Genomic DNA, 25,875 nt, shown 5'->3' with positions numbered 1-25,875 from the left:
ATCACCAGGGTTGGCATTGAGCCCTTAGGTAACTGGAGGTCAGTAAGGGACAGAGTGTCTGGTAAGAAATTGGGTAAAGTGTTTTTATTTGGAGATAATGATGGAGTCATAAGTTTTCTAAGGAATTAAATGAATACGAAGAAGACAAGTTCAGATATGCCAGGGCATCCTGAGACAAAGGATTCACACTGATCTTGGATGGTGGTGTCTTTTTGGTAACCATGGTGAAGTCAGATGAGTTTAAACACTAAGTGTAGGAAATTGCTTAAGAATGAGTCAATAATGAATCTCCCCTCTTTGGTAAAATTGGGCTGAAATCCTTCAAAGTCAGACTTGGAAATATATGCTTGAAAACTTCAGTCACGTAAGTTTCAGCTAGAGTTGATTAAAGAAAAAACAATCCTCAGTCCCTTATTTCTAGAGGAAAAAAGATAAAGGTAACATAAAACATATAAAAGCCAATAAATCCAGTAAGTCTCAAGAGCAACTTGGATTTCATAATAGCATTGAGTAACAAAATACATTTGATTTCTCATAAGTTTAACTATATCCAAAAAAATATTTCTGCTTAAAGATTAATAGGTGTAGATTTCATGAAGGAGTTCCTGATTGTTTAATGTGAGCTGATTATACTAAGGATAATAAACTTATTACCTCAATATACTTCAGCAGCTGATGATGCATCAAAATCTTGCTTTGAACTTTATGGATCTCAGGAGAGAATTATTTCCTTTCTCTTTCCCCATCCAACCCTTTTCTCACTGCTGTTCAGGGGACAGAAAACAGAAGTCATCTTGTATCTTGTAATATTCAAGATGGGTACTCCACAGAAGGAAAAGGACATCTCTTCTCTGTGGTGGCAGCAATGGTTCTGCACTCTCGCATTTTCTCCCTCCCAATGTGAGGATCTCTATTGCTAACTGCACAGATGTTGTTAAATGCTTATTAAGCATAAAAATTGAAAATAGAATTTACATGGGGTTATGATGAAACTTCTATCATTTGATCCATGGGGAATGATTAGAATAAAATCTTACATTACCTACTTTTAGAGAAATAAAATGCACAAATCCAGATAATCTTCCATGATGATCAGTTTATTGGTTCCAGAAATAGCCTAATACACATGCAATCATTCTTTTGGGTAGTGAACTATGGATTTGGTCAAATTCCTTAGGCTTCTATATCCCTAATGCAGCCTGATTCTGTCTCAGTCTTAGGCATGGTTTCAGGCTGGCCAAGAGTCATTCCATTAATATGAAGGATTTCTCCTTCAGTTTATTCTCACTTAGCCACTTTTGGGAAAGGTAAGCTGTTGAACTTCGTGCATGAAATGTTGTGGAAAAAAATATATGTATATATATAATACTATTTAAGATAAAGGCAAAAGGTAAACATCAAGTGATATTTATACACAATTATGGGTATTTGTAATATTAGCTTTTAAAACTGCATGCAGAATTAGATTACTTCTTTTTGTAGGGTAACACATATTCAAGTTGCAAGATACCTTTTCCATGGTTGGGGATAGTATAGTGCAGAGAGAATGCTTGTCTATTTGTACGTACACAGGTGTATATGTGTGCACAAGATATAAAGAGAAGCACTAACAAACATGAGCAGCAAAATATGAAAGCAAATTATTCTGGGTATATGCCAGAGAAAAGTACCATTCCCACTAAGAGAAATACTTCAGACTGAAGAAAAGAAAGCAAGCTCTCACAATCTTACATGATTAGGAAGAGAATATTATTTCCCATTTACTTCATTTCTCACAATAGGTTGCCATAAAAGGATTTCTTAAGAAACTGAGAAGTTGCAACTCGAGCATCAGAGTAATATTGTCCGAATTTCATGGAAAAGTTTCCCCAAATTCAGTTAAAATATTTTTTCTAAAATAAAAAAAAAAAAACTCTTGCATGACCTGAAAATAACTGAAATGTTCTGATTTAAAGTTTCATAAAATTTAACCCTTCTCTATAATGTAGTTTAGTTTATCTTTTGTCAGACCTTTTTATCTGAATAGTTTTTCTACTTGGAGACACTGCCCTCTGCTGTATCAGGCACTTAACTGCAGAAGGATTTTTACTCAAAAGGATGGGGGTGGGGGCAATTACTCAAGTGCAAGATTTTATTTTGAATATACATATAATTCATTACATTTAATTTTCATGGTGAATAACTATGTATGGAAGTATACAAGGAAAAATAAACATTAGACATACCTAAGGATGAAAGTATACAGGCAAAGACTTTATATCTATGAATAGGTTTAGAAGTATCATAAGACAGTATCCATTGGATAAGACTGAAAGCCATGCAAAACATTTATTCAAACCATGACAGGCAAGTGCAATCATTACAAGATATAGTTTTCTGTGTACAAAAACGACATGTTCTTTGGATTGAAGACAACATAAATGAGTGGTGTGGCTTTTATGCCCAAGACAAAAATCTATAAAAGTTAAAAAGTGTGGATATTGTTGTACCACATGTGATAATAAAAAGGCCACAGATGGAGATCTTCAGTTCAGTTTACAAAGAAAATATTGAGAGGTAGGGTAAATAAAATACAGGGAAATGCAATAAAGAAAATGCTATCCCTGCCCGAACAAGGAAAGAGCAAATGCACAGGCATTCAAATATCAGCTCCACGTATTGCACTGCATTTCTATTTTCTCTGTTAAAAGGAATTAACTGTGCATCAAATACAGAGCCTTGACATTAGGGCAAATTTAATTTCCTTTTTATTTCACAGATGAAGGAAAGAAGGAGTAGAGAACTATGAATGCTCATCTTTCCATTCAAGACACTAACTTTTAAGGGTTTTTAATATACTACATTTGGCACCAAGGGTATAGGGATTTGAAGGTTAATTATACTCAAGCGTTAGAAAGTTGAAGTTATTTACCATTTTAAAAATCAAATGCTTAAAGCAGGCTTTTAAAATTGAGGAAAAAAAAGTTGATAAGGAAAAAACAATGCAGAAAGATGCTGAACAAAATCTTCTGGTTCTCTTTATAGTTTTGTTTCCCCTTTTATTATTTTTTTTTTCCAAATTGCATTTTACAGTAGAAATGCAGACCACTTTGGATAGATATGGCTCAATATTGCTTGGTTCTCTCCTCCTAAGACATTAATTTCTTGCACTCTATCGAACAGAAAACCATCCCTTCTACGGGCATGAACTTCTGCCCAATGAGGCTCTTGCTGCAGCAGGAGCACAGAAAGCACTCTGTGGTTGCATGCCAGCTGAAGTTGTTGTAGGTCACGCGTTGCACTTCTGGATCGATGGCATTGTGGCATCCTTGACACACCTGCTCAGGAATAATACAAGAGAAGAGAGGAGAGTGAGAGATCAAACTGACAGTAACATTTTCATATTGGGACACACTAACACGTTTCTTCAGATGGTAAATTAAAACTGAGAATGACTACTTCAGAAATATACAACTCAGATTGAGTGACCTTCTAGTTAGCCTTTTAAACCAATAACCCTTAATGGGGATCTAAATGGTGAGCACTGTGAGAGATATAAGATGAAGGCCAAATGCATGATTGATGCTTCAAAGATGTCCCTATGTTGTTGAAGGTGGAAAGTTTTGACAAGTTCTAAAATAGTACATTTTGGCATATTCTATTAGACTGCACATTAGTAATTATAAAGAAGTTTATGAGATGATTTTTCCTCGTGCATTAAAGCTTTCAGGTGGTAATTTTACCAATCTTACTGATCACACAGAAGATTATTAACACCACTAGTTTCTAGATAACAGTAAATTAAAATCATGTTCAAAGTAATTAAGGACTCAATTAAAAATACTGGCAGTGTTTGAGAATAATGAGTTTGCACTAAAAATATAACTTGTAGTTAACTGGCTTCTATTCTGTCATAAGATCAGTCATAATATGTGCAAATCTAATACTATATTAGAGTAACTATATTGTATTAATAATTATATCCCCTATATTATTCAGTATTATGTTATACTCAAATATATAAGATGTACACATACACATACATGCATCAAACACATTATTTTCTTACTTAAACATGTATGTGAAAAAAATAAAAACTAATCCACTGACATCTTTAAAGCACTAGACAGTCCATTTGGTTTGTTTACCTCTTTTCAATGAATGTGGAAATACAAAATCTTTGTTTCAAATATTTTACAAGAAGCCAATAAGACTTTCCAGTATGACAGTGACCTGGTCTGTTAAGGAATTACTGAGTGATGAGGGGTAGGAATGAGCGAATTGAGGAGGGTCATTTAGTGTGAACCTCCTTAGTTGAAAAGACTTAAAATGTGGCTGCTGCTTAATGGATACACTGGTTTAGGCAGGGAAAGGAGGCCTATTACACATTCATTGACGTGCAATATATTTTCCAGGTTTACATTGCTTCTAATTCTAGAGATTAGAGTTCTGTAATCTACAAATTATATCAACTCAGTCTTCCCTGGAAAACAAGGGAGATCCTTTATTTGGATGATGGATACACTATTCCTGAATACTACAGATCAACACTATAATTACAAGCACACTCCTAATTTGTAGCTGTACCATGTGAATAAGTGCTTTTGTGTATATTTAATTTTATAGGCTTATAATTCATTCAGAATGTGGTCTTACAGTTTCTTTATTTCATATTAATCATTCAATATTTTTAAACTTGTTCATACAAGTTTATTTCATACAATGTTTTAATTGCTTGCTACTTTTTCCTCAGTTGAGTAGTACTATTTGTGGACCTATTTATGATGAAGTAAAACACACATTTTCATTTTGCAGAAAAAAGATATAATCACTACTTAATTGCATATGGAATCAAGAAAATTATTTAGGTTAAAAAATAAATACAGAAATGGTGTAAAGAATTTAGGGTTTGTGATTTTATAAATTTAGTTTTACTAATTTTATTTGATCACCATTCACACCAAAGTCTTAAGTATAATTCCAGAGAAAATTTGTAGAACCCTACTTCTTCAAAACACTCAAATTCACTAGACAGCAAGGGCTTGGGTGCTGTATAAGCTTTCAGAGAAATGATGCACCCCACCAATTTCCTTCTGGCATTGAATTGGCTGTATTTTTAACCCTCTCATATTGTAGGGTTTTTATTTCCTTCAATCCCCCTTCTCTGGTTTTATGTCTGTATTTGCAGTGCAAATATCAGGAAAATTGAGAAAGTAAACCTTTTAAAAGAAATGATGCCTGTTATAAAATTAAATAATTTGCAAGTACTTTTGTTTTTTAAAAAATTATATCTGTAGTGTTTTCCTTCCATTGGTTAGACACAATGTAATGGACAGGAGCTTGAAACAGCTGCCTAAAGAACTTTGCTATGTTGAAACATTTATTCAGCTCTTATTTATTGAGCACCCACTATATTGTTCTAGTATTTGGAACAGAACAGAAGAAGCTCTCAGAGAGTTTATGTTCTAGTCTTGAGAACAATGTTACACATCCTCCCCCCCCCAAAAAAAAAATACATATTATGATCTCTCCCACAGAGAAACAGTTGCAAGAATATTTGTAGATGTTTTAACTAAGTAATATATTAAGCTCCATAGTGATTTAACCTCTTGTTGCCAGGTAAAGGGAAGGTCCATGGTGATCCCAAAGTAAATGAGAAACAAGAAACAAGAAGTCAGTACTCAAACAGTTCCCAAGTGTAGACACTGATAATGTGTAAATAAAAGAGCAAATTCTTGAGCTACTTACAGTCTAGTAGAGGAGACAGGGGAGCAATATTAACAACCACATATACCCTCCCCTCTAGAGGAACATGGAATCTTGCTAGAAAGAAAGAGGTGGTTGCTGGGAGCAGGCAGTCAGAAACTTTTCAGAAGTTTTTACTTCTGAAAAAAAGTAAATCCTCAACTGATTCTGGAGAAATGTGTAGGCACAGTCAGGTAAAATAAGGAGGAGGAGGATGTACCAGACAAACTAGTAAGAATGAGCAACAGACAAAGAACAATGTATAAACTAAAGAAAGCAAATAATAATGTGGAAAGATACAATCTAAGTTGTTATTGCTAGTAAAAAGTGACAGGATCAGACAAACTAGTAAGAGTGAGCAACAGACAAAGAACAATGTATAAACTAAAGAAAGCAAATAATAATGTGGAAAGATACAATCTAGGTTGTTATTGCTAGTAAAAAGTGACAGGATAGTCAGGAAAAGGCCAGATCTATTATACAAAATCTTAGTGATCACATTTGCATTTTAGGAAGATTGTTTCCCATTATTATGGAAGATGGCTTTGGAGCAAGATGAATAACAGAAGTGGGGGGCATATTTGAGAACACTATGATAATCAAAGTGACAAAAAACTAACGTCTAAAATGGAATAGCTGTACCTGCAATGAGCTAAGATACACACTGCTGAGGCAGAGTCCAGAGAAAATGAATGACTATCTGGGGCAGTGGGTTAAAATTGGCTGAAAATTGGCAGTGACATCAAAACTGCTATCTTTTTTTGAAAAAAAAAATAGCACCATACTCTTAAGAACTATATAAAGATGTAATTTTATTCCTTAGCCAGGAGTCTCCCATGCTTGATGGCTTACAGGAATATTTAACTATTACATTCTCCTACATATAAACAAATACAAGTCTATCCTTCTGATACTCCTGGCCTAAATGCCCTACCATATATGGTCAAATTTTTACCCATTATCTATGTTACCAATCTCTTGGCCATTACACAATAGCAGTTCTGTGAAAGCAGAGTATATGCAAGAAAAATTATACTCCCACACTAACTGAATGTTTGGCCCACAGAAATCTAAATATGCAGGTCAAATTTTGCTATACTGAATCAATTCAATGAGGGTTAAAAACAAAAAGAAAACCAAACAAACAAAACAGGTACTGTACAACTTCCAGGTAGCAAAAACAAGTTCTAGTGGGTGGCCCAATAACACACTAGAAATCACACAAGTTTGGAGGCTAAAGTTATGAACAGTTGCCAGAAACATTATTTAAATGTAATCTAACCTGAACCTATGAGAATAAATCAATCTTATTCCATTAAGGATTTTATTTTTTCCATGATGGTTTTATTATCACGCAGCACTTATAATCTACACTGTAAACACACAGGTAGAACGAACTATTTTGAGATGGTCTGTAGTCAGTGCATGTACTGTTTTTGAACTGCTTGGATGTTAATACCCTGTAATGGGAACCACATGGTTTCTATGTAAGAGAAGTGCTATCTGCCTGACATTTGTGAAAAGTTTCAAGAGAGGCATCACTCAGGTTCTAAAGCAGGCTGAGGCAACCATATCCCTAAAAGGCTTCTCACCACAGCATGATTCTTCACATAGCAGGGCTTGCATACAGGCTTGTCATTGACCATTACATATATTTCCCCCGCTAGGATATTGTCACAGTCAAAGCAGCAGAAGTGTTTCAGATGCCAGTTTTGGTTTTCGGCCTGGGTGTACTCATTGCTGAATATAAGCTGGGAAGAAGATTAAAAAACAAGATAAATCAAGCATTTTTCTTTGTGCTACAGATAACAAACAAAGCTAGGTTCTTTAAACAATAAGGCATTTAGATTTACAAGCAGATCAAATATTTTCTTGGGGCTTAAAGTTTGAAAATGATAACTTGAATTTGTGTTTACATAGTTCAAATTAACATTTTGTTTCTGAACAGTCTTTCATCAGTAAACACAATTAAGACAGACACCAAGAATGCATAAAGTCAAAAGTTTCTTTCATTAAACTTCTTTGAAGGTATGAAGCAATCAATATTTGGTTAATTCCTGCTGTCTTCTAGTAAAACAGCCATATAGGGGAAAGGAAGGAGCCTGCATGCAGGCTGCCCCATGAAACAAACCTCATCACAGCCAGCACATCGTGGTTTCTCGCTGTCACAGTAATGTCTGCCACAGTACAGCTTCCCATTCTTCCAGAAATAAATCATGTCAACCAGGAGTTCAGAGCAGGTACTGCAGACAAAACAAGCTGGGTGCCACAGTTTATCATAGCCAGCTCTTTCAGCATAGATGGCTGGGTCACCTTCCTTCATACTCAGTTTGCAGCAAAAGCAGGACTAAAAGGAAAGCATCAAAAACAATCTGGTCATCAATAGACATAGTTTCCTCATCGGTGCCAGCAAGAAAACAGAACAATAATTTCAAGAGAAATAATTTCTACTGAAATTATTAATTTGTCCCTTCAGATAAGGTATTAATATTTCTGTAAAATGGAATCTCTTAATTTAGGCTATTCAAAGCTCTGTCTTTTGTTTCCTGAACTGAAGTCACTTATGGCAAAAATCTAATAGTAATTTCCTCCTCAATTTTACATGAATTCTCTCAAAAATGATTACATTAAGAGCTTATTAGTATTTTTTTTTCAGAACTGAAGCTTATTAGTTGGTGTGTTAACTGGATCTATGAAAAAGATTTTCCATTAAGTTTAGTTCTAAGGCTTTACTCATTTATGTCATAATTTTCTTCTACTTTTGAGTCATTAGACAAAGACTTCCTCTCTGGAAGCAACTTAAAATAAAAATACTGGCTGACATTGCCACATAAATTTAATAACGAGTTTTAGGCATGTTTTCACAGCAAAACTGAATTAATCTAAGCATGTATTATTCTTACTTATGAGAAGAGATAAGCAAATAACAATTTCACAGTTCTGTTTTAGCATGTTGTTTTCAAGCAGGATGCTAATGCCAACTACTGTGGGTACATAATATTCACGATATCCTTAGCAACAGATAATCAGAAAACTTGGCTTTAGACACAAACAGAATGACTCTCTAAAATAAGTCTAACTCAAATTTTCATTTATCATTTACCTCTTTTTTTTTGGAAAAAGAGGAAAGGCCCACCAAAAAAAGTTCTAAAAGACCTATAAAATATACTAATTGGACCATCAATGTGACCATTCTACTTACATATTGTTTTTTTTTGTGCTCTGCAGATTCATTCTCCATGGTGCCCACTGTTATTGGGGTATTTCTGTCCCCACCAGGAATGTACATTTTGTCAGGTCCTTGAGTGTCCATCTCATAGGGAAGTTTGACATCTCCTACTCCCAGAGCCTCGTTCTTGTATTTCTTCACAAACTGTTCCATCTCCTTCACCTCTTTGGGAGATAACTCATGGCACTTGGAAGGGTCCTGGTCATGTGCAGGGAGCTGCTTTGCCAGCTGCTTTTTCCGGTACTGTGCCCCCTCTGAGCCTGCCACTGGCTGCTTATCCTTAGGCAGCATCTGCATGTACTGTCTGGCCTGAATGACATGGACCAATGTTAACAGGGATAAGTCCTGGTGACTAGGCAGTATAATCTTCTATAATACATATCAGAAACAAGTTAATTAAGAAACAGTGGGTTTTATATATGGGTAGCAGTTCATCCTCATACTACAAGTATCTTGAGATACTAACACATTAAAAATGGTATGGTAAATAAATGATTTAGTTGTGTAATAAATATATTTTTCTCCATGAAATTATTTTTTTTCAGTTTGTAAAAAAGATTTGGATTACTATTATTTACTTGTGCTAAATATAATTGGGAAAAAACCACAAACTTTAGAAAAACTTGATCAGAATGGTTTAATGGTCAGCAACATTTTTATCATATAAAATGTGATCTTATCATGATATCTACTTTAATGATATAAGTAACCTTTCTAAAAGACTTCCAAATGCTTCACCTAGTTGTCATAATTGTGGAAGGAGCCTGACACAAATTCACAATTTTTGGCCTTACATAGTAAAAGAAATAAAATGTTGAACATTTTTTGTTCAGTTCTAATGATGTAAGTAATTCCATTCTTTAGACATCCTTTATCATCTTACGAGAAATCCTCTTAAGTTACTTGAGTAGAGAAGTTACTAGATAACAAAACATGTGATTTCATTAATTATTAGGATTGCCAGACCACTCTTTAAAGTGGTAAATATATTTAGGTAGTCAAAGAAATTGCACAAGGGATTTAGTCTTACTTTCAAAAAGATTCTAATAGGGGCCAGAAGTGAAAGTAATAGAAGCTACAGAGAATTAATAGATTTGGGGGTAGGTGAGGTGAATTAGGTCAGTAAAGAAATTATTCTAAATAAAAAGCCCAAGAACTTGGATAAAGGGACTCCTCATGCCCCTATTATTTACCAACGCTTGATTCTGGACAGGAGGAGCCCACTCATAGGTAACAGTATTGATGGAGACATTCTTCTTGGCAGCAACTGGATTGGTCAATATCATAACATTGCGTTTATACATGGGAATTCCATCTGATTTTAGCTTTGCAATCAGGGTGGTGTACTTGGTGTCTTCAAAAAGTTTTCCCACTTTTCGGTCCTCTTCATTGCTCAAGAGGACATCATGCTCTTCTTGGCCACACTTGCAATTACGGCATATTTTTCTATAATTTAAGAAACAAGTAGGAAGTGTTTAACTACAACAAGTCAATAATAATCAAGTATCCACATACATTTATAGTTCACAAAATATTTTTAAATACATGCAATATAAGGGAATGTAAAGGCAAGTCCCTTTTTTGCAGGGGAGAGATGTGTATCCATAAATTTAAGCAAGAAGGAAACATGAAAAACGTATGATAGCTTTATAAACTTCAATAAGTGAGATTATGGCTAAAAAGTGCATGCTCAAGGAGGCAGGTCTGAGGGTAAACCCATCAGTGTACCCTTACCAAAATAAATAAATAAATAAACCAAACCAAAACTACCCAACAAAATATTTCATATAATATTGTATGTTAATATTTCAAAGTTGTTGTGTTGTTTTTAAATGTGAGTAAGGGAGATTGATAACTTTGTTTAGCAAAGACTATACATCCTACATTCAGGTTTATAGGCTTTCTCATTTCTTTTCCTGTACAATTTCCAATTTCTTTTCCTTTCCATTCCTTTCCTATCATTTTTCCTTCCATATTTCTTTTTTCTTCTTTCTTTAAATTCCATAAGGGATACTAGTACACAGTGAAAAAAATGGGTCCAGTTTTTGCCCTCTAGAACTTGCTGGTGGGGAGACAGAAAATAAAAATCTCTTATACACATACGCACACTTCTATAAGTGATATCTTTCCTATTTGTGACAGGAAAGATAAATAAATGTTATCTTGAGAGAGTAATTTTGATTTGAAGTTGGTTAGAAATGGCCTCCTTAAGAAAGTGACATTTAGGTATCAAGGATGTGTAAAAACATAGGTGTGAACTATGGATGTTGTGTTTATTTGGGAAGGGGAAAAATGAGAAAGAAAAGCCCTCACCCCCAACATTCTGGTAGAAAAGAAGAATATCTTCAGTGGTCCTGAATTAGAAAAAAAAACAAAACAAACCAAACCAACAACAACCATGAACAAACAAAAAAATAACCCTGAGGTCCCATAACCAGAGAAGGTTGGTACAACTACAATGAATAAACTGGTTAGTAACAAGATTACAGAGAGGTAGGCAGGCATGAGATCATGGAGGGACTTGTAGGACACATCAAGGAATTTGCCCTTCATTATAAGAACAATTAGGGGACACTGAAGGGTTTTAGGTGATACAATAACACCAGATCTATAATTTTAAATAATGCAAAGCCTGGCGCATGGAAAATGGTCGAGCTAGAACACATCTGGAAGAATGGAGACCAGTTAACATGTTAATTGTGGATGCAGTTTGGAAATGCATGGTTCTTAGTAACAATGATACTGCAACTATTTTACGAATGGAATTTACAGTCAGATGGGCTAATGCTTTGGTCGAAGTAAGATGGGTTATAACTTGAAGTAGGGTATTTGACAGCGGAAATGAAAAGAAAGATATTTTAGATCTTCTTGTATTTAACTCTTTAAACTCTGCATCTTGATTTGGATGTGGTGATAGTTTCTGAAAAAATAAGCACAGATTTTTGAGATAAGTTGGTAGAAGGAATATTTAGTTTATGAACATAATAAAAAGAGGAAAAGACTTGTGGTAAGGGATGGGAAGGTTGAGGGGAAAGTCTTCAAAACTAAATTATTTATAAGTCTGAAATGCCTATGAGATGGTGAAGATATCAAGTAGATAATAGAAAATGTAAATCCAGGTGTCTAAAAAAACGCTGGTAGAAAATGAAAATTTGGGCAGCAGAGAAAAATACATATGCATCTTAGTTTAACAGATCACCTGTATCCCATAGAGAAAGTACAGAAGGAAAAGTTATTCACAGGTATATTGACTGACTATAAACAAATGCAATGCATTAGCACTAAAAGTGTGTAACCCACTGTGTTGCAGACAAGATGCCTATACAAATCTTAAATTGAGCGAATATACCACTTGCAGTAAAATAAATACTATGTTTAAAAAGATCTTTTGAGAAAGTAATAGGTGAATGATTAGAGCACTTGAAAATATGTTTAAATTCACTGTGAAAATGGTATTAACTTTATTGGAAAAGTTACTTTTAGTAAATGTTCAACTGAACAAATATTACATACATAACTGATATGTAATATAAGAAATAAATTCATGAAAGCATTTTCAAGAACAAGGTTCTCATTTTATCTTCAGGAATGCACTATATTTCAAATTATCACTATTCCAAGATAAAGACACTGGGACAATATATACTTCACAGTAATTTGCGTGCATTGCACTGTTGCCTGATTTATGTTATATTTTGGAAAAAGTGCTCAAAAAGGCCCAACAAGGATCCTTCACCTGGGAGTAAGTGAAGTTCTACATATACTTGAAGTGGTAGAGAATCCTAACCACACTGTTTTTTCTAACACTCTATTTACTGGTTATGACTTGTTGGTATACATTCAAAATATTGGATTTTGTACTATAGGCATCATGAGGTTTAAAAATAGATTCAAGTACCCTCTAATGGAAAAAACAAGTAAGAAGGTCATACGATTACAGATTTGGATACAAATTAAATTCTCATTGTAAAATGGTTAAATAATAGTCATTGTTGGGATGAATTACCTGTAATCACTTGGCACAGTTCAACAATGGGAAAAAACACACCCACAGTAGAGTCAATGTGTCTCAAGTAAAGGTGGTGGATAGCTGTATAACAACTTTAATGGTAGTATGGATCAAAATGACTGGTTGGTTTCCAAATATTTTACTTCTAATAGAGGTAAAAAATGGTATTGGCCTCTGTTTACTCAAGTAATTAATGTGTGTATTGCAAATGCATAGATTATTTATAAATTTGTGAACAAAGAGAAGAAAGATCTCATGAATTTGTTGGATTTCAAAAGAGACATCTGCTTAGCATCCCTAAAACAATGCAATTCAAGAAATCATCAGGAGGAAGAAAGTGTAACACTCCTGAATCTGCTGCTGTCCAAGATGATATCAGATTAGACAAGAGAAACCATATTATTTTCAAATGTTAAAAACAACAATGTCAAAATAAGCAATGTTGTGCAAAAACAACAATGTATTGTCAAAAATGTAATGTAACCCTATTTGAAGGGTTTTGTTTGTATCAAAAATAATTCTTGAATAGGGCAAGAAAATCACTTCTTTGTATACTGTGCAATATGTGAAAGGGTATCATATTGCCCGATGTCCTATTCTAGGATGGCTAATATATGTAAAAGAACTACATTGTTCTAGTTTCCTAATTATTCTTGATGATCATAAAAAAATAGATAAGCCTCAAATTATGGTTTCGAATCTATTTTAATACATCTGTGTCAAGTTTGTTAAAATCTTAACAGAACCAAAAATTTGGGACATAATGGGTTAACAGGTTTTCTGGATTTGAAATTCATATAAGTCATGGGATTTATCTACATCAGAAACAGGAAAAATGAACAACTAAAAACTTAAATAAATCTTTTTGCCAAATAAGAAATTATCAAATAATGATATTTTTTTGTTTTCTTAGAACAAAAGGAGTTTCTTAGAACTCTTTTCAGTACAAAAACTGAAAATATTAGATCTGACTTGCAAACAGAGGAGAAGGGGGAAAGAAGGGGAGAAACAGAAGGAGAAGGAGATATGGTGAGGTTGATGGGTAGATATGAACAGATGTGGGAGCATGGAGAGCCAAACTGTGCACACAATAATAGCCAGGAATCTTTACCTGGTAATAATTTGTTGAAGAATTATCATACTTAGTATAGCTATAAAACAGTCTTATATTTGGTTATCTCATACTCCCATCTAGTGGAAAGGAGCATATTATCCTACTATAGTATGGTCTTTATTTTTGTTCTTCAGTTTACAAAAATTATGGAATTACTTACAAAACTATCACATTGCTTTTGGATCAATTTAAAATTATGAGCTTTTGGAAAAGAGCTAGGGGTAGCAATTTAGTTCCCAATAGATCCTTCTATGGCATGCATGCTAATAATTAGCAAAGTGATAGCCACATCAAGGCTATGTGATGAATAATAGACTTAGGCGGGAGTCAGGTTTTATAATTTTAAAAACAAACAGTAAAAAACACAGTCTGCTGGTTGCTAAAACATGAACTACGAAAAGCTATAGCATGGCTAAATAAATAGTATTTACTGTGAAAGTGCAAAATATAAAGGGATATATTAATCAATGACACAAGATCCATTGCTTCAACTGTTTTATTTATTTTGGCCATTCTTAGAAGGACATTCTGAAGAAGACTATTTCCCTACTCACCCGTTTATTAACCCAACCTATCTTTATTAAGCAAATAAAACAGGTTAAAACAACAAGCCAACAGCAGCAGAGATGAGGAGCAAAAGAAACCACTAAAAAGTCATACCAAGCCCAATTATCAGTTTTCTAAGTAGGGAAAATCTGTAATAAATTGATTAACAATTTTAAATCTAGACTACAGTGTAGCCTCTTTTGTACCCTCAACTCCTACATGGTGAGATGTGGAACCAGGGATGGTAAGAATCTGACTTGGGCCAGAAGGGTCCTTTCAGCCATCCCCACTGCAGCAGCTGGAATGATCACAACCTTCCATTGCCCTACACTGAAGTTCCAGTTCCACAATGGAAGAAATGATTTACAGTAGAAGGGGTAGATAGAGAAAAGGGGAGGGGAGGGGAGGGGGAATAGTTGAGAATAGGATAGACAGCAGAATACATCAGACACTAGAAAGGCAATATGTTAATCAATGGAAGGGTAACTGATGTGATACAGCAATCTGTATACGGGGTAAAATTGGGAGTTCATAACCCACTTGAATCAAACTGTGAAATATGATGTATTAAGAACTATGTAATGTTTTGAACGACCAACAATAAAAAAAGAAAAAGAAAAGAGCCACCTACAAACCACTAAGTGGGAAAGAAACTTATAAACTCAGGACCAGGCACTATCTACTGTGGAAATCTGTTATTATCATTTATTTAGTTTAAAAAATTTCTATTTTTTTTTTCTTGTGTGGCTTTAGTCTACAGTATCTTGTATGTGAGGAAACTTTCGCAAGGTAGAACAGGGGATTCAGAAGTAAGTTATTTCAAAACAGCCCTTTTTTAATTTTCAAAAAGCTGTATAGATATAGACGGGGAAGCTTTAAGGTGTGGGGGAGGAGGTTCTTTATACTACAAGTTATTTGTAGAAAATGTTTAGTGCCTAATAAGCACACACGCTCAATAGCCAAAACTATATTCAAAACTTTCTGTAACAACTTGAGAGTTCTCGAGTTAAAACTGAGGGAGAGAGAACCAAACAAACTACCCAAAGTACTGCCTCAGAAAAATAGAGATTTACAGCTTGAAGCTATAAGAAGTCAAGCAGGTATCTGTTAGCCTCCAGAAAGAGATGTGTTTTTTTTTTTAGTACCACTATTCATAAAAATTATTATTTTTCCAGGCCAAATAGCAGAAACCAGAGTGCTCTGACTTGCTGCCAGCACTCATAGTGATTTAAACGCAAGGCCGTGGCACTGTTACAAACCGTAATTTAAAAAGGCTGGAAGCTGCCCTTTTGTAACAGGGATATACATATATGGACTTGAGTGTGGACCTCTGTTATAGAATTCAACACAAGTATTAATCCATTTATGGTGGGGAATTTTTAGTTTTCAGCCAGCTCTAAACCAATTAGAAATTCTGAATAGATGTTTGATGTAATCAAGTACTACTTTATTTTGTAAAACGCAACTGTTTAAATACAGGTAACGCAAAACAATACTTCTATTACTTCTGATGACAAGTAATCTATGGTTGCCATTAAACCTTCAATATTAAATAACTGGGTAAATTCCTTGAAATTTTGAGTTTGTAAGAAATTTCATAAATAATTAATTCTAAATATTACTTGGAAGCATACCCAACAGAGAGCAGTTCTTATAGGTAGGGATTAGGCTTCCTCAACATTTTGTTTTCCTCTGTCCACTAATCACTTGTATATTGAAGAAGGGGCGAGCTTCAGTTAAAGGATCTCATTGTCCACAAGGATGTCTATGTTACAAAAACCCTTCGGAGAAGACAGCCTGGTGTAGTTCAAAGTTCAGTAGTCATGAAAGGGAAAGTGCATTCCAGTTTCTAATCTGCCACATGCAAAGTCCGTGTGATAGGAAGGTTTTGCAAAGCTTTGGATTCAAACTCAGCTCTGCCATCTATCAGCAATGGCTGTGGTGAGTTATTAGGAGGATTAGGTACAATCAGGTACATAAAGTGCTGTGGTAAGCAGAATTCTATGTGGTCTCTATGACCTTTGCCTCTGGCATCACTTCCATGTTTATGTGGTGAACTGGAATTATCCAGGTGTGCCTAATCAAATCACTCAAACCCTGGAGAAAGCATATTTCTTTTCTGAGCTGGCAACAGCAGAGGAAGTAAAAGAGATTAGAGGTCTGTACCTCAGAGAAAGGATTCTAAGCACTGCTGGCTTTGAAGATGGAGGGAACTGTATGTCAAGGAATGTGAGTGATGTATAGATGCAAATTTGTACCTCAATCCCCCAAACACAAAGAATCAAATCCTACCAATAACAGGAATGAACTTGGAAGTAGGTTTTTCCTCAGAGCTTCAAGATAAAAGCCTAATCTGGCCAACACCATGATTTCAGCCTTTTGAGACCCAGGGTAGAGAATGCAGCTAAACATTCTTTTTATTCCTCAAAATTTCTAAATTAAAGAATATATGGATGTTGAGTTAATACATGTTTTTATGTAGCAATAGAAAACTATTACAAGTGCTATAAAGGAAATGCTTGCAAATATTTCTTATTAATAACTCATGGGCAAAAACAAATCACTTCAGCTTCCTTGGGTTTTAAGTTCATAAATGAGTTTTGACTAGCAAATACCATTCTAAATTTTTACCAGTCTAAGAATTCATTTTCAGCCTTCTACAACTATGGTGACACACCCTGAACTGACCTCTTCCATTTACCACTCCAGTCTCCACCCTTGAGTACTCTAGGTGCCCTTATCAATGGGGTAAGAAGAGGCAGCAACCAGAGATCAGAGTGATAAAAGAGTGAGCTCTGGGTATTTATCTCCTGGTTTCCTACAATGTGCTAGGAGGGAAAATGATCTCTAACTTGGGAATATGTGAAAGCAAGAAAAGGAGGTGAAATAGACCTAATTGTGTCCTCTTCAGATTCATATGCTAAAGTCCAAAATGCCAATGTGACTATAATTGGAACTGGGGCTTTTAGGAGGTAATCAAGGTTCAATGAGGTCATATAGATAGGGTCCTAATCTAATTGAACTGGTGGCCTTATTCAAAAGGAAAATCTTTTCCTACCCTACACACACACAGAGAGAAACACTATGTGAGCCACAGTGGGAAGATGGCTAGCTATACCCAGAAAAAGAACCCTCACCAGAACCCATGGTGTCACCTCATCTTGGAGTTTCCAGTCTCCAGAATTGTGGAAAGACAAATTCAGGTTTAAGCCACCATTTTGTTATGGCAGCCCAAGCAGACTAATACACGGGGCAAGGGATACTCTTCAAGAGGTAGTCCTTGACCTGTGATTTTTGGTTCCTGGTGGTTTGAGGAAGGTTCTGCCTAAGCAAAGGAAACATGCAATAAGGCACAGTAATTGCAGGGAAGAGCATGCATGAAGTAGTTGAAGCACATAGTGAGGAAGGAAGTGAGAAAGGCTGGAAAAGCAAGCAGAGGTGAGATGCTAAGGTCTGCCATCAGGGGCAAAGACTTTGCCTTAGGGATTAAGTCCAGTGGAAACTGAGGGTTCTTAAAGTATGAAGAAGTATATAATAGTACCCATTTCAATACACCTTCCTGGTGGTTATATGGAAGGTCAACTGATAAAGAGGTAGAGGCTAATTTAACTCTTATTTTGTAAATATGAAGCTCAGAGAATCCTGGAAATTAAGTATTACTACAAAGTTGGAGGTGGAGGCTACATGGGCAGGGACTCCAGGTTCACTTCAACCATAGCAGTTCTGTGTCCCTTGACTAGAACTTCAGTCTTCATTATATTCTGGATGATTAGTATAGAATATTTTACTTCAACAACTGTACTGAAAAATGGCTGCATCTGGAGGTTAAAGGCATCATCCTTTGGTCTTCCAGTTATGGTGAAAAAGTCAGGGAATGATCAAGAAGCCTAACAGCGAAACGTGCCTGGACTCATGCCAGGAAGATGATAGAACTACTAAGAGATACCATCTGCACAGACTACATCATTGCCAGTGAGGCTGAGACCAAGGACCAAGTGTTTTATGGCTTTTAGATTCCCAAACTATACCTAATTATTAATTCTGTGCTATAAAACTAAAATAAAAATGTAATACCCATGCCATAGAGATCTGCTCCTTACTGATATATTTTTTAAACTGAAAAATATCAGATTATAGTGATCTGCAATAGCAAAATAATATAGACCAAATGAAAATCACTATAAGCTAAACTTCTGCTAGAGAGAAAAAGCGATTATCTCTCAAGAATGAGCTTTAAAAATTTCATTAGCAGTTTCTAGCAATTGAGCTTAGAAAGATTATTTTAAGGTCATAAAGTAAAACTTATGCCCAGCAGAGGGCACTACAGTCCTCTGCAAAGTTAACCAGTAGGCACAAGAGAAAGTGGTGTACAGAGTAAGAGCTAAAATACAGTCAGTCTTTTGTGTCCTATCCTAACTGTGGAGCCTGTATCCATGGATTCAACTAACAACAGATGGAAAATATTTGGGGGAAAAAAATTCATCTGTACAGAACATGTATAGACTTTTACAAACTGTCATACATCATAATTTCCAGGAAGACTGAGATTTCTGTTGCCTTCACTATTTAGAACAATTGTGTTCATTTCTTAAAAAAGACATATTAGAAACTTTTAAAGAACCTAACATCCAAGATTGTATCCTGTTATATTCTCTTTTAACCTATATTGTACATACCTATAATGGCTGATGAAACTATTTATTCTCAAGATTTCTAAGGAAATTTGTATTACAGAAGTGGTTGTCAAAAAGACGTTAATTGTTACAAGACAGCTGACATTCTAATATTGTATAACTGATCTTTTTTTTTTCCTTCTAGTAGGCTGATTCTAACCTAATTTTGAGCATACATGTGAACCACCATCATGGTCTTGACAGTTATTAAGAACATTTATATTCTTCATAAGAACATGTTTCAAATACTGGTTTAGATTTATATGATACACAAAACTACTTTAAAAAAAAAACAAGACAAAATTTATTTCACATTCACATTTTTGATCCACTACACCTTGTCTTTATTATACCAAGAGACTAGCAATAAAATGTTTATTTCTTAATAAAAAAAATTGGAGTGATTGAAAAATAAATCTGCTGTTGAAAATTTTGAAGATACCAAAATTAAACTTTTTTTCTGACAACTAGTATATCACAATTCAGCATTCATATTTTATCATTGATTACAAAAAGAGATGAGATGTGAGAAGTTGGCAGCTGTTAAGAATAATTATTAAATTAATAAACAGTCCTAGAGAAACAGTTCAAATTTTTTGCCATTCAGAAAAAGCATATTCAGTATTTTAGAAAATCTGAAAGATAGTAAATAAACAATTTTAAGGAGAGTCATTATGGTTCAATTCACTTAATCAAACTTAATGAAATGAAGACATAACAGCTATATTTTTGATTGCCTTAGAAAATAACAGATCTGCATCTTAGCAACTGTGCCTGAAAATATGTAAGAGGCTCGAACTATCTGTGGAAGTTCTGCTTAAGAGTGTATGTTACTAATGTTGTAGCTTCAAAGCATTACCTCCAGAAGTGCAGTTCAAATCCTTCACATTTTTCTTTGCATTTTAAACAGGGAGCTCCAAATCCTTGCTCATGACCTAAGCCCATCTATTAAAGAAGAAAAACATGGAACTATTATTATGTTTCCAAAAATCTAAAGAATTCAATAAATTACACTTTTAATCCACTTACCATTTCTGCTGATATAACTTTCAAATAAATCTTGTATGAGTATCACTTTGTTTAGCCAATGATGACACCCAGGTATGTAAATGGCAACTCCAAGTACATACATAACATACTATATATTCTATTGCTTTTTATCATGAAAAGAAAGGCATCAAAATAAAACTATGAAAAAATCACAAATAATGAAAGTCAAAAAAAAGTCATAAATTTATGTCTTTGGTCACTATATGGCCTGGACACAGTAAGTACTGGGAATACACAGAGAGCAGAACTTTGAAAGCAAGCCTGGGCCCAAATGACACATTTGGCAGGAAATGAGGAATGTACGAAGGATATTAGGAATCATAACTAAAATAATGTTATTTTATATTGTGACAAATATAATAATAACAACAAATATTTATTTAAGGACAGGAATATCTTGTTATTTATCTTATTAAAATATTGCAAAACTTCATGAAATGGAAATGAAGTAGGAAATATTTTTCTCCATTTTAGAGATGATGCAATTGAAGCCCCAAAAGGTTACAGAACTTGCTTAATATCAAAGTGTCAACAAATGGCAAAAAGAGATTTGAGTTTGACTTCAAGGCCTGTGCTCTCACACCAGGGAGAAAGAAAGTGGTGGTGGAGGGGGTAATACTGTTGCCTTTATTATAGCAAACCATTATTTTTTTTCTGTGCTATAATTAAACAATACCAAGAATTCTTGGTATCCTACTGACACATGCCTAATAAGCAGAAGGGGTGGGGGTACAGATAGAGGAAGGGCACACATAATGGCAATGTAAGCACTTCTACCAAGCTATCTGGAGTGAAAAATATCAACTGGCTTTGCAGCATCAAATCGGAAAGTCACCAATGACCAGATTATCACATATTTTAAATGTCACATCAATGATTGTGATAGTTACTAGCTTGTGACCTGCAGTGGTAATTCAAGTTCAATAAATACTAGATCTTTCTCAATGTACACCCCCCTCCCCATAATTTACCAGGTTGTGTTTATCACTATGCAACCTAAACCACATTGTGACTTGTTCCTTGGAAGATAAGCTGAAGTACCTGATGTGCACAAAATGACCATATCCCCTTCCTATAACTATGGGCATATCCAAAACCAGTGGGGTCCACCAGCTGCTTAGGAAACCCATGTTATTTTTAAGTCACAAGCACAGTCTCTACAGAGACCATAAGATACTCAGAAGTACAAGAATCAGTCCAGTGTCCAGCATTAACTAAACCTAAGTACCGTTACCATGTCTACAAAACTACCAATTTTCAAAAGAATTAAAATTTTATAAATTATATGTATACCTACTATCAGCCCTAAACCTTTTTTTTAAACAAAATCAAACTGTTTCTTTGTCATCGATAACCACAGTTCATAATACCAAATACATGAGTTAAAACAGAGGGAAACTAGTTATTTGAGTTTTCTGGTCTTCTGTAAGGGAACACAATTAAGAATTTTCTCCATTAAAATATCTGTAACCAATGAAAGGAAGAGCAAATCTAAAAGGGTATGTATTTTTTTTCAACCTGTTCTAGTTTTCTATTATAGGAGAGTTAATAATCCTGAATTCACCCGGAGTATGGGTTTATTTCATGCTGTGTTCTTTGCAGCTCCTGCTAAATTCTTAATTCCAAATGAAAATTAAGATTAATCACACAACCACATAACTTAGCTAAAATCAGTGGCTTTTAAATTCTCATATGAGATCCAAAATAAGAAATACATTTTATCTCATGACAGCCTTACAGGAGTGCACACATGCACATGTGTGCACACACACAATAACACATTTTTATATACAAAATACTATATATGTGGGTGTAAAATTCTGAGATTTACTGACTTAGATAATATCTAGAGTTAAGCTTACTTTTTCTCTAAATAAAATCACCTAAACAAATTATTCCCCTGCTTTCAACCTGAGCCACCTGGTGTGAATAAGACTGGGTTTGTTCACATACACTGCACATGTACTAGAACAATATGTCTCCTCTATTTCTGAATACAACTTAAAAGTTTAGCTAATATAACTAGAACCTCCATTAGACATCACAGCTTTTACAATAAGGTTTCAGTGTAACTAACTGCAGACTGATGAAGTCAACCCTACAAAGGAGCAAGCTGTTTTTTTTTTTTCTTTACCCACATTTTATCTTCTTATAATAGTTACCAGTTTGTGGTGACATTTCATGAATACCTGCTATTCTAAATGTCCTACACATTCTTATTCTGGATAGGTCGAGGCATCCCTCTCATGTGAAAGATCAGGAAACTAAAATCCAGAAAGAAGAGATGATTTGCTCCTGGTTACACAGCTAGTCAAAGGTAAACCTGACCTAAAATTCAATGTCTGGCTCTACAAGTAGACAACTTTCTGAGAGCTTGATAATGGCATGGCTTGAGTAAATTAGGGAAGTAGAGAAAGTTTTTGAACAAAAGATGCTTGAATTGAGATTGAAAAGATGATCAGCATCTAGCAGCCAAGAGAATACTGTACACTCGACAGCAAGGGAATATCTCATTCAAAGGTCATAGTGGAAGTCAACAAGAGGGAAGCACAACAGGTGTAAGGACCAGCCTCTACGGCAGTCAGAAAGTTTTGTTTTATTTTCCTTTTTCCAAGGAAGAAAGTAAAACTCCTGATGCCTTCCGTATTATGTCTGGGGCTACCAGGTTTATCAGAGGAAAGACACCACCAGAGATGGGAGAAGACTGGTAGGGAGGAAGCCCTAGAGAACAACCATGCGATTCTGCAACTGGGGCATTCCCAAGCTCCACTGGCCTACCTTGGCCAGCGGCCCTCAAGGCAATGGGTAGGGAGCCTGGGAAGCCCCGACCTGAAAAAGAGCAGTAACTTGAGAAAGTGGTTCAGAAAGCATTGCTAAAGGGTTCTTTCACTCAGCCCTGCTTGAGGGCCTACTTATTGTCCATACAGGCTCTTTACAGCAAGGTTTGTGAATGCCTGGAGAAAATGCAAACCCACACACTTTCATCCTCCCCATGTGCTCAGACACAAAGAGTGAGAAGACCTTGGAAATATCACAGATATCAAGAGAATAAAAAAAGAATGGAAAGAGGTCAGGGCAATATGATATTTTTCTCCTGGAAGTAATCTTGATTAAAAACAAATACAAGAACAAGAACACCTAGTTTTCAAAACCATTGTTGGTAGCTAAAGCAATTATAGAGTTTCAGACTAGTTAGAGACTTATTTTCCAAGGAAAATTTTAATCAGAGAAATTATTTTATAGTGCATAGCTGCAAAGCTTAAACATCACTGACATCCAGTACTGAAGATCTCTAATTTTATGTCATATCAGGAGAAAACTTGGGTATGCAAATTCTCTTTATCAACCTGTTAGGATTAAAAATAAAAAGCATAATACCACTCCAGCAAAAAAGATTTGTGATTCCCACTCTACTATTTCCCTGTTCAGTGAATATAAATGCTTCCAGACTGAACTATAATCTAGAATGCAGAGGCTAAATCCAATATAAATTACATTGCCCAGTAGCAGACACACTTGTATAGGATGAGGAAAAGTTCTGCTCTGCTCCCATCCCAACTGAGACAGTTGGACTTCTACTAGTATCCCTTAGCCAAATATGTATCAGATGAAGGAAAACATACTAATTCTGTTCTGTAGTTTCAGAGTCAGAACTGCCCCAGGTAGCTTGTTAAGGCCCATTCCCAGACCTTTTGGAACAGTATTAGAGAACCTGGGGTCCCCAAACTCTTCTCAGTTTCTTTTCAGTTCAAGGATGTGAAGCACCATCTGTCCTAAGAGCTCCACCAATTTCTATCCCTCTTTCACTTTGTGTTCAGGATTCCCTGAACCCAGGATCCAGAATTCTTCTATCTTCAGCACAGACTACATCATCTGGTTAGGGTCCTTCTTTCCTCAAGAGCAGTAGCTGTTATTCATGCACATCCACATCTTATAGATCAGTTTCTGCCCAGGTTGTCTGTGTTGGAGAATTCATGGTAAGGAATAAGAACTGGGAAGGTGTTGCTTAAGATATCCCAGGTCCATACAAGGATATGTGGGAGGGTGTGGAGAAAGTGGTGAGCTGAGAAAGTGTTAGCTACTTTTTAGTCAAGGCAAGCTAGATGTTTAGTAGATGAAGTGTAGTTCCTCAGACTAGTGTAAACACCAAGATATTGTGCTTGTATACAGTACTTATGTTGTCAGAATTAGCTATCCCAGGTATTAAGGAAATGATCAAAAATTACATGGTTAAAAATACTAGAGAATTAATATAACAGAGGCCTTTGAAAATGTAGAAAAGTCAGGAAAACTTTGGTCTGGTCCCAGAATATCATGGGTGCCACGTTCAGTGATTTTGTAAGTCATTTTTCTTCTCTGGGTTTCATCTAAATAATGAAGGAATAAATTCGACTTTAAAAAAAATTTTAATTCTAAAATTCTGCTTGAAAACCATGTGTCAGATTAACTTTATCCTAGATTGTCATCCAGCCTGGTCAAAATTTAATCACTAGAGAATGATTATTTAAGAAAGCGAATATATTAGCAGCTCTTGTAAGTCAGAACCATTTTGAATTCAGTTTGGAGGAGCAATCTGTAAAGTATACAAAGTAAACAAGACTTAAGCTGAGAGGGATATAACTCAGTTCTGTTGTACATTACCATTCACCAGCAACTGTGATTCGGTATTCCCCACAGAACCAACAGTTGGTGCCTAAAAACACATGTTTTTCATAAGCACACAAGTACCAAAGCTGTCCACCTCATACAATTTTAGTAACACAATCTGGCCAGCATCAATACAAGGATATGACAGATTAATTTTTCTTCTTCAGTATGCAAGAAAACAGGTCCTTTGGATTGACTATATTTGGAGAAATCAGTTACCCTTTGTGAATACCTATCAAGGTCCTCTAAAAAAGCCAAATTACTCTACAATATTCACCCTGAGATAATAGTCAAGACAAACAGGACTGTTTAAGTATCCCAACTTCAAAATGACAGGCTTCAAAAACTGAACTTAGATCTCCTGATCTGTGCCTCCAAACACCCCCTTCTCCCCACATATTTTAGAGCAAGAAATGGGAATGGTATCAGTTTCTCCATATTCATAATTTCAAGCAGCCAGATAGGCTGGCAACATTTCAGGTTACCCTTCTGACCCAGAAGAGGGTATTGTATGTCAGATACTTTAAAGAAAAAGGGAAAAAAGCACTCAAAACATCTGGTATTTCAAACATAGTCTGAGTTGATCTGGAGATAATTTGGATCTGGAAGATATTATGCAGTATTCAGGGTGAGGTCATCTGATTCTCTGATTCATGCTGTTTTCATAACCAAATTTCCCTCTGGAGCAAAGAATCATATGTGGTTACTAAATAAGCAAGTGTTACCAAGATTCTTTAATCACCTTGGAATGAAGCTGACCAAGGTAGACTATGTGAAATAAACATATTCTCTTTCTCTGGGATTGTGTGTGTCAATATGCATGTATATTTATCTACCTATCATGTACACATGCATATATATAATATACATATATATTCATATT

The 25,875-nt window shown here is 35.2% G+C and overlaps 1 protein-coding gene across 1 annotated transcript in view; it reads right to left on the bottom strand.

Annotated features, from left to right (window-relative positions):
- Positions 1-1,112: 1,112 nt before the first annotated feature.
- Positions 1,113-25,875, bottom strand: part of Tes (testin LIM domain protein) — a 39,962-nt gene continuing 15,199 nt past the window's right edge. Inside the window, exons 2-7 of the mRNA XM_026410301.2 lie at positions 20,155-20,240; positions 10,147-10,399; positions 8,927-9,262; positions 7,856-8,071; positions 7,317-7,475; positions 1,113-3,317 (exon numbers count right to left, since the gene is read on the bottom strand). Of these exons, the coding sequence (XP_026266086.1) occupies positions 3,129-3,317; positions 7,317-7,475; positions 7,856-8,071; positions 8,927-9,262; positions 10,147-10,399; positions 20,155-20,240 (1,239 nt within the window). The 3' untranslated portion in view covers positions 1,113-3,128. The remainder of the gene's footprint in view (positions 3,318-7,316; positions 7,476-7,855; positions 8,072-8,926; positions 9,263-10,146; positions 10,400-20,154; positions 20,241-25,875) is intronic.

This window comes from Urocitellus parryii, chromosome 3 (assembly GCF_045843805.1).
Source record: "Urocitellus parryii isolate mUroPar1 chromosome 3, mUroPar1.hap1, whole genome shotgun sequence".
Taxonomy (NCBI): domain Eukaryota; kingdom Metazoa; phylum Chordata; class Mammalia; order Rodentia; family Sciuridae; genus Urocitellus; species Urocitellus parryii.
The sequence above is the reverse complement of the archived record's forward strand: the minus strand, read 5'-3'. Positions and strand labels throughout refer to the sequence as shown.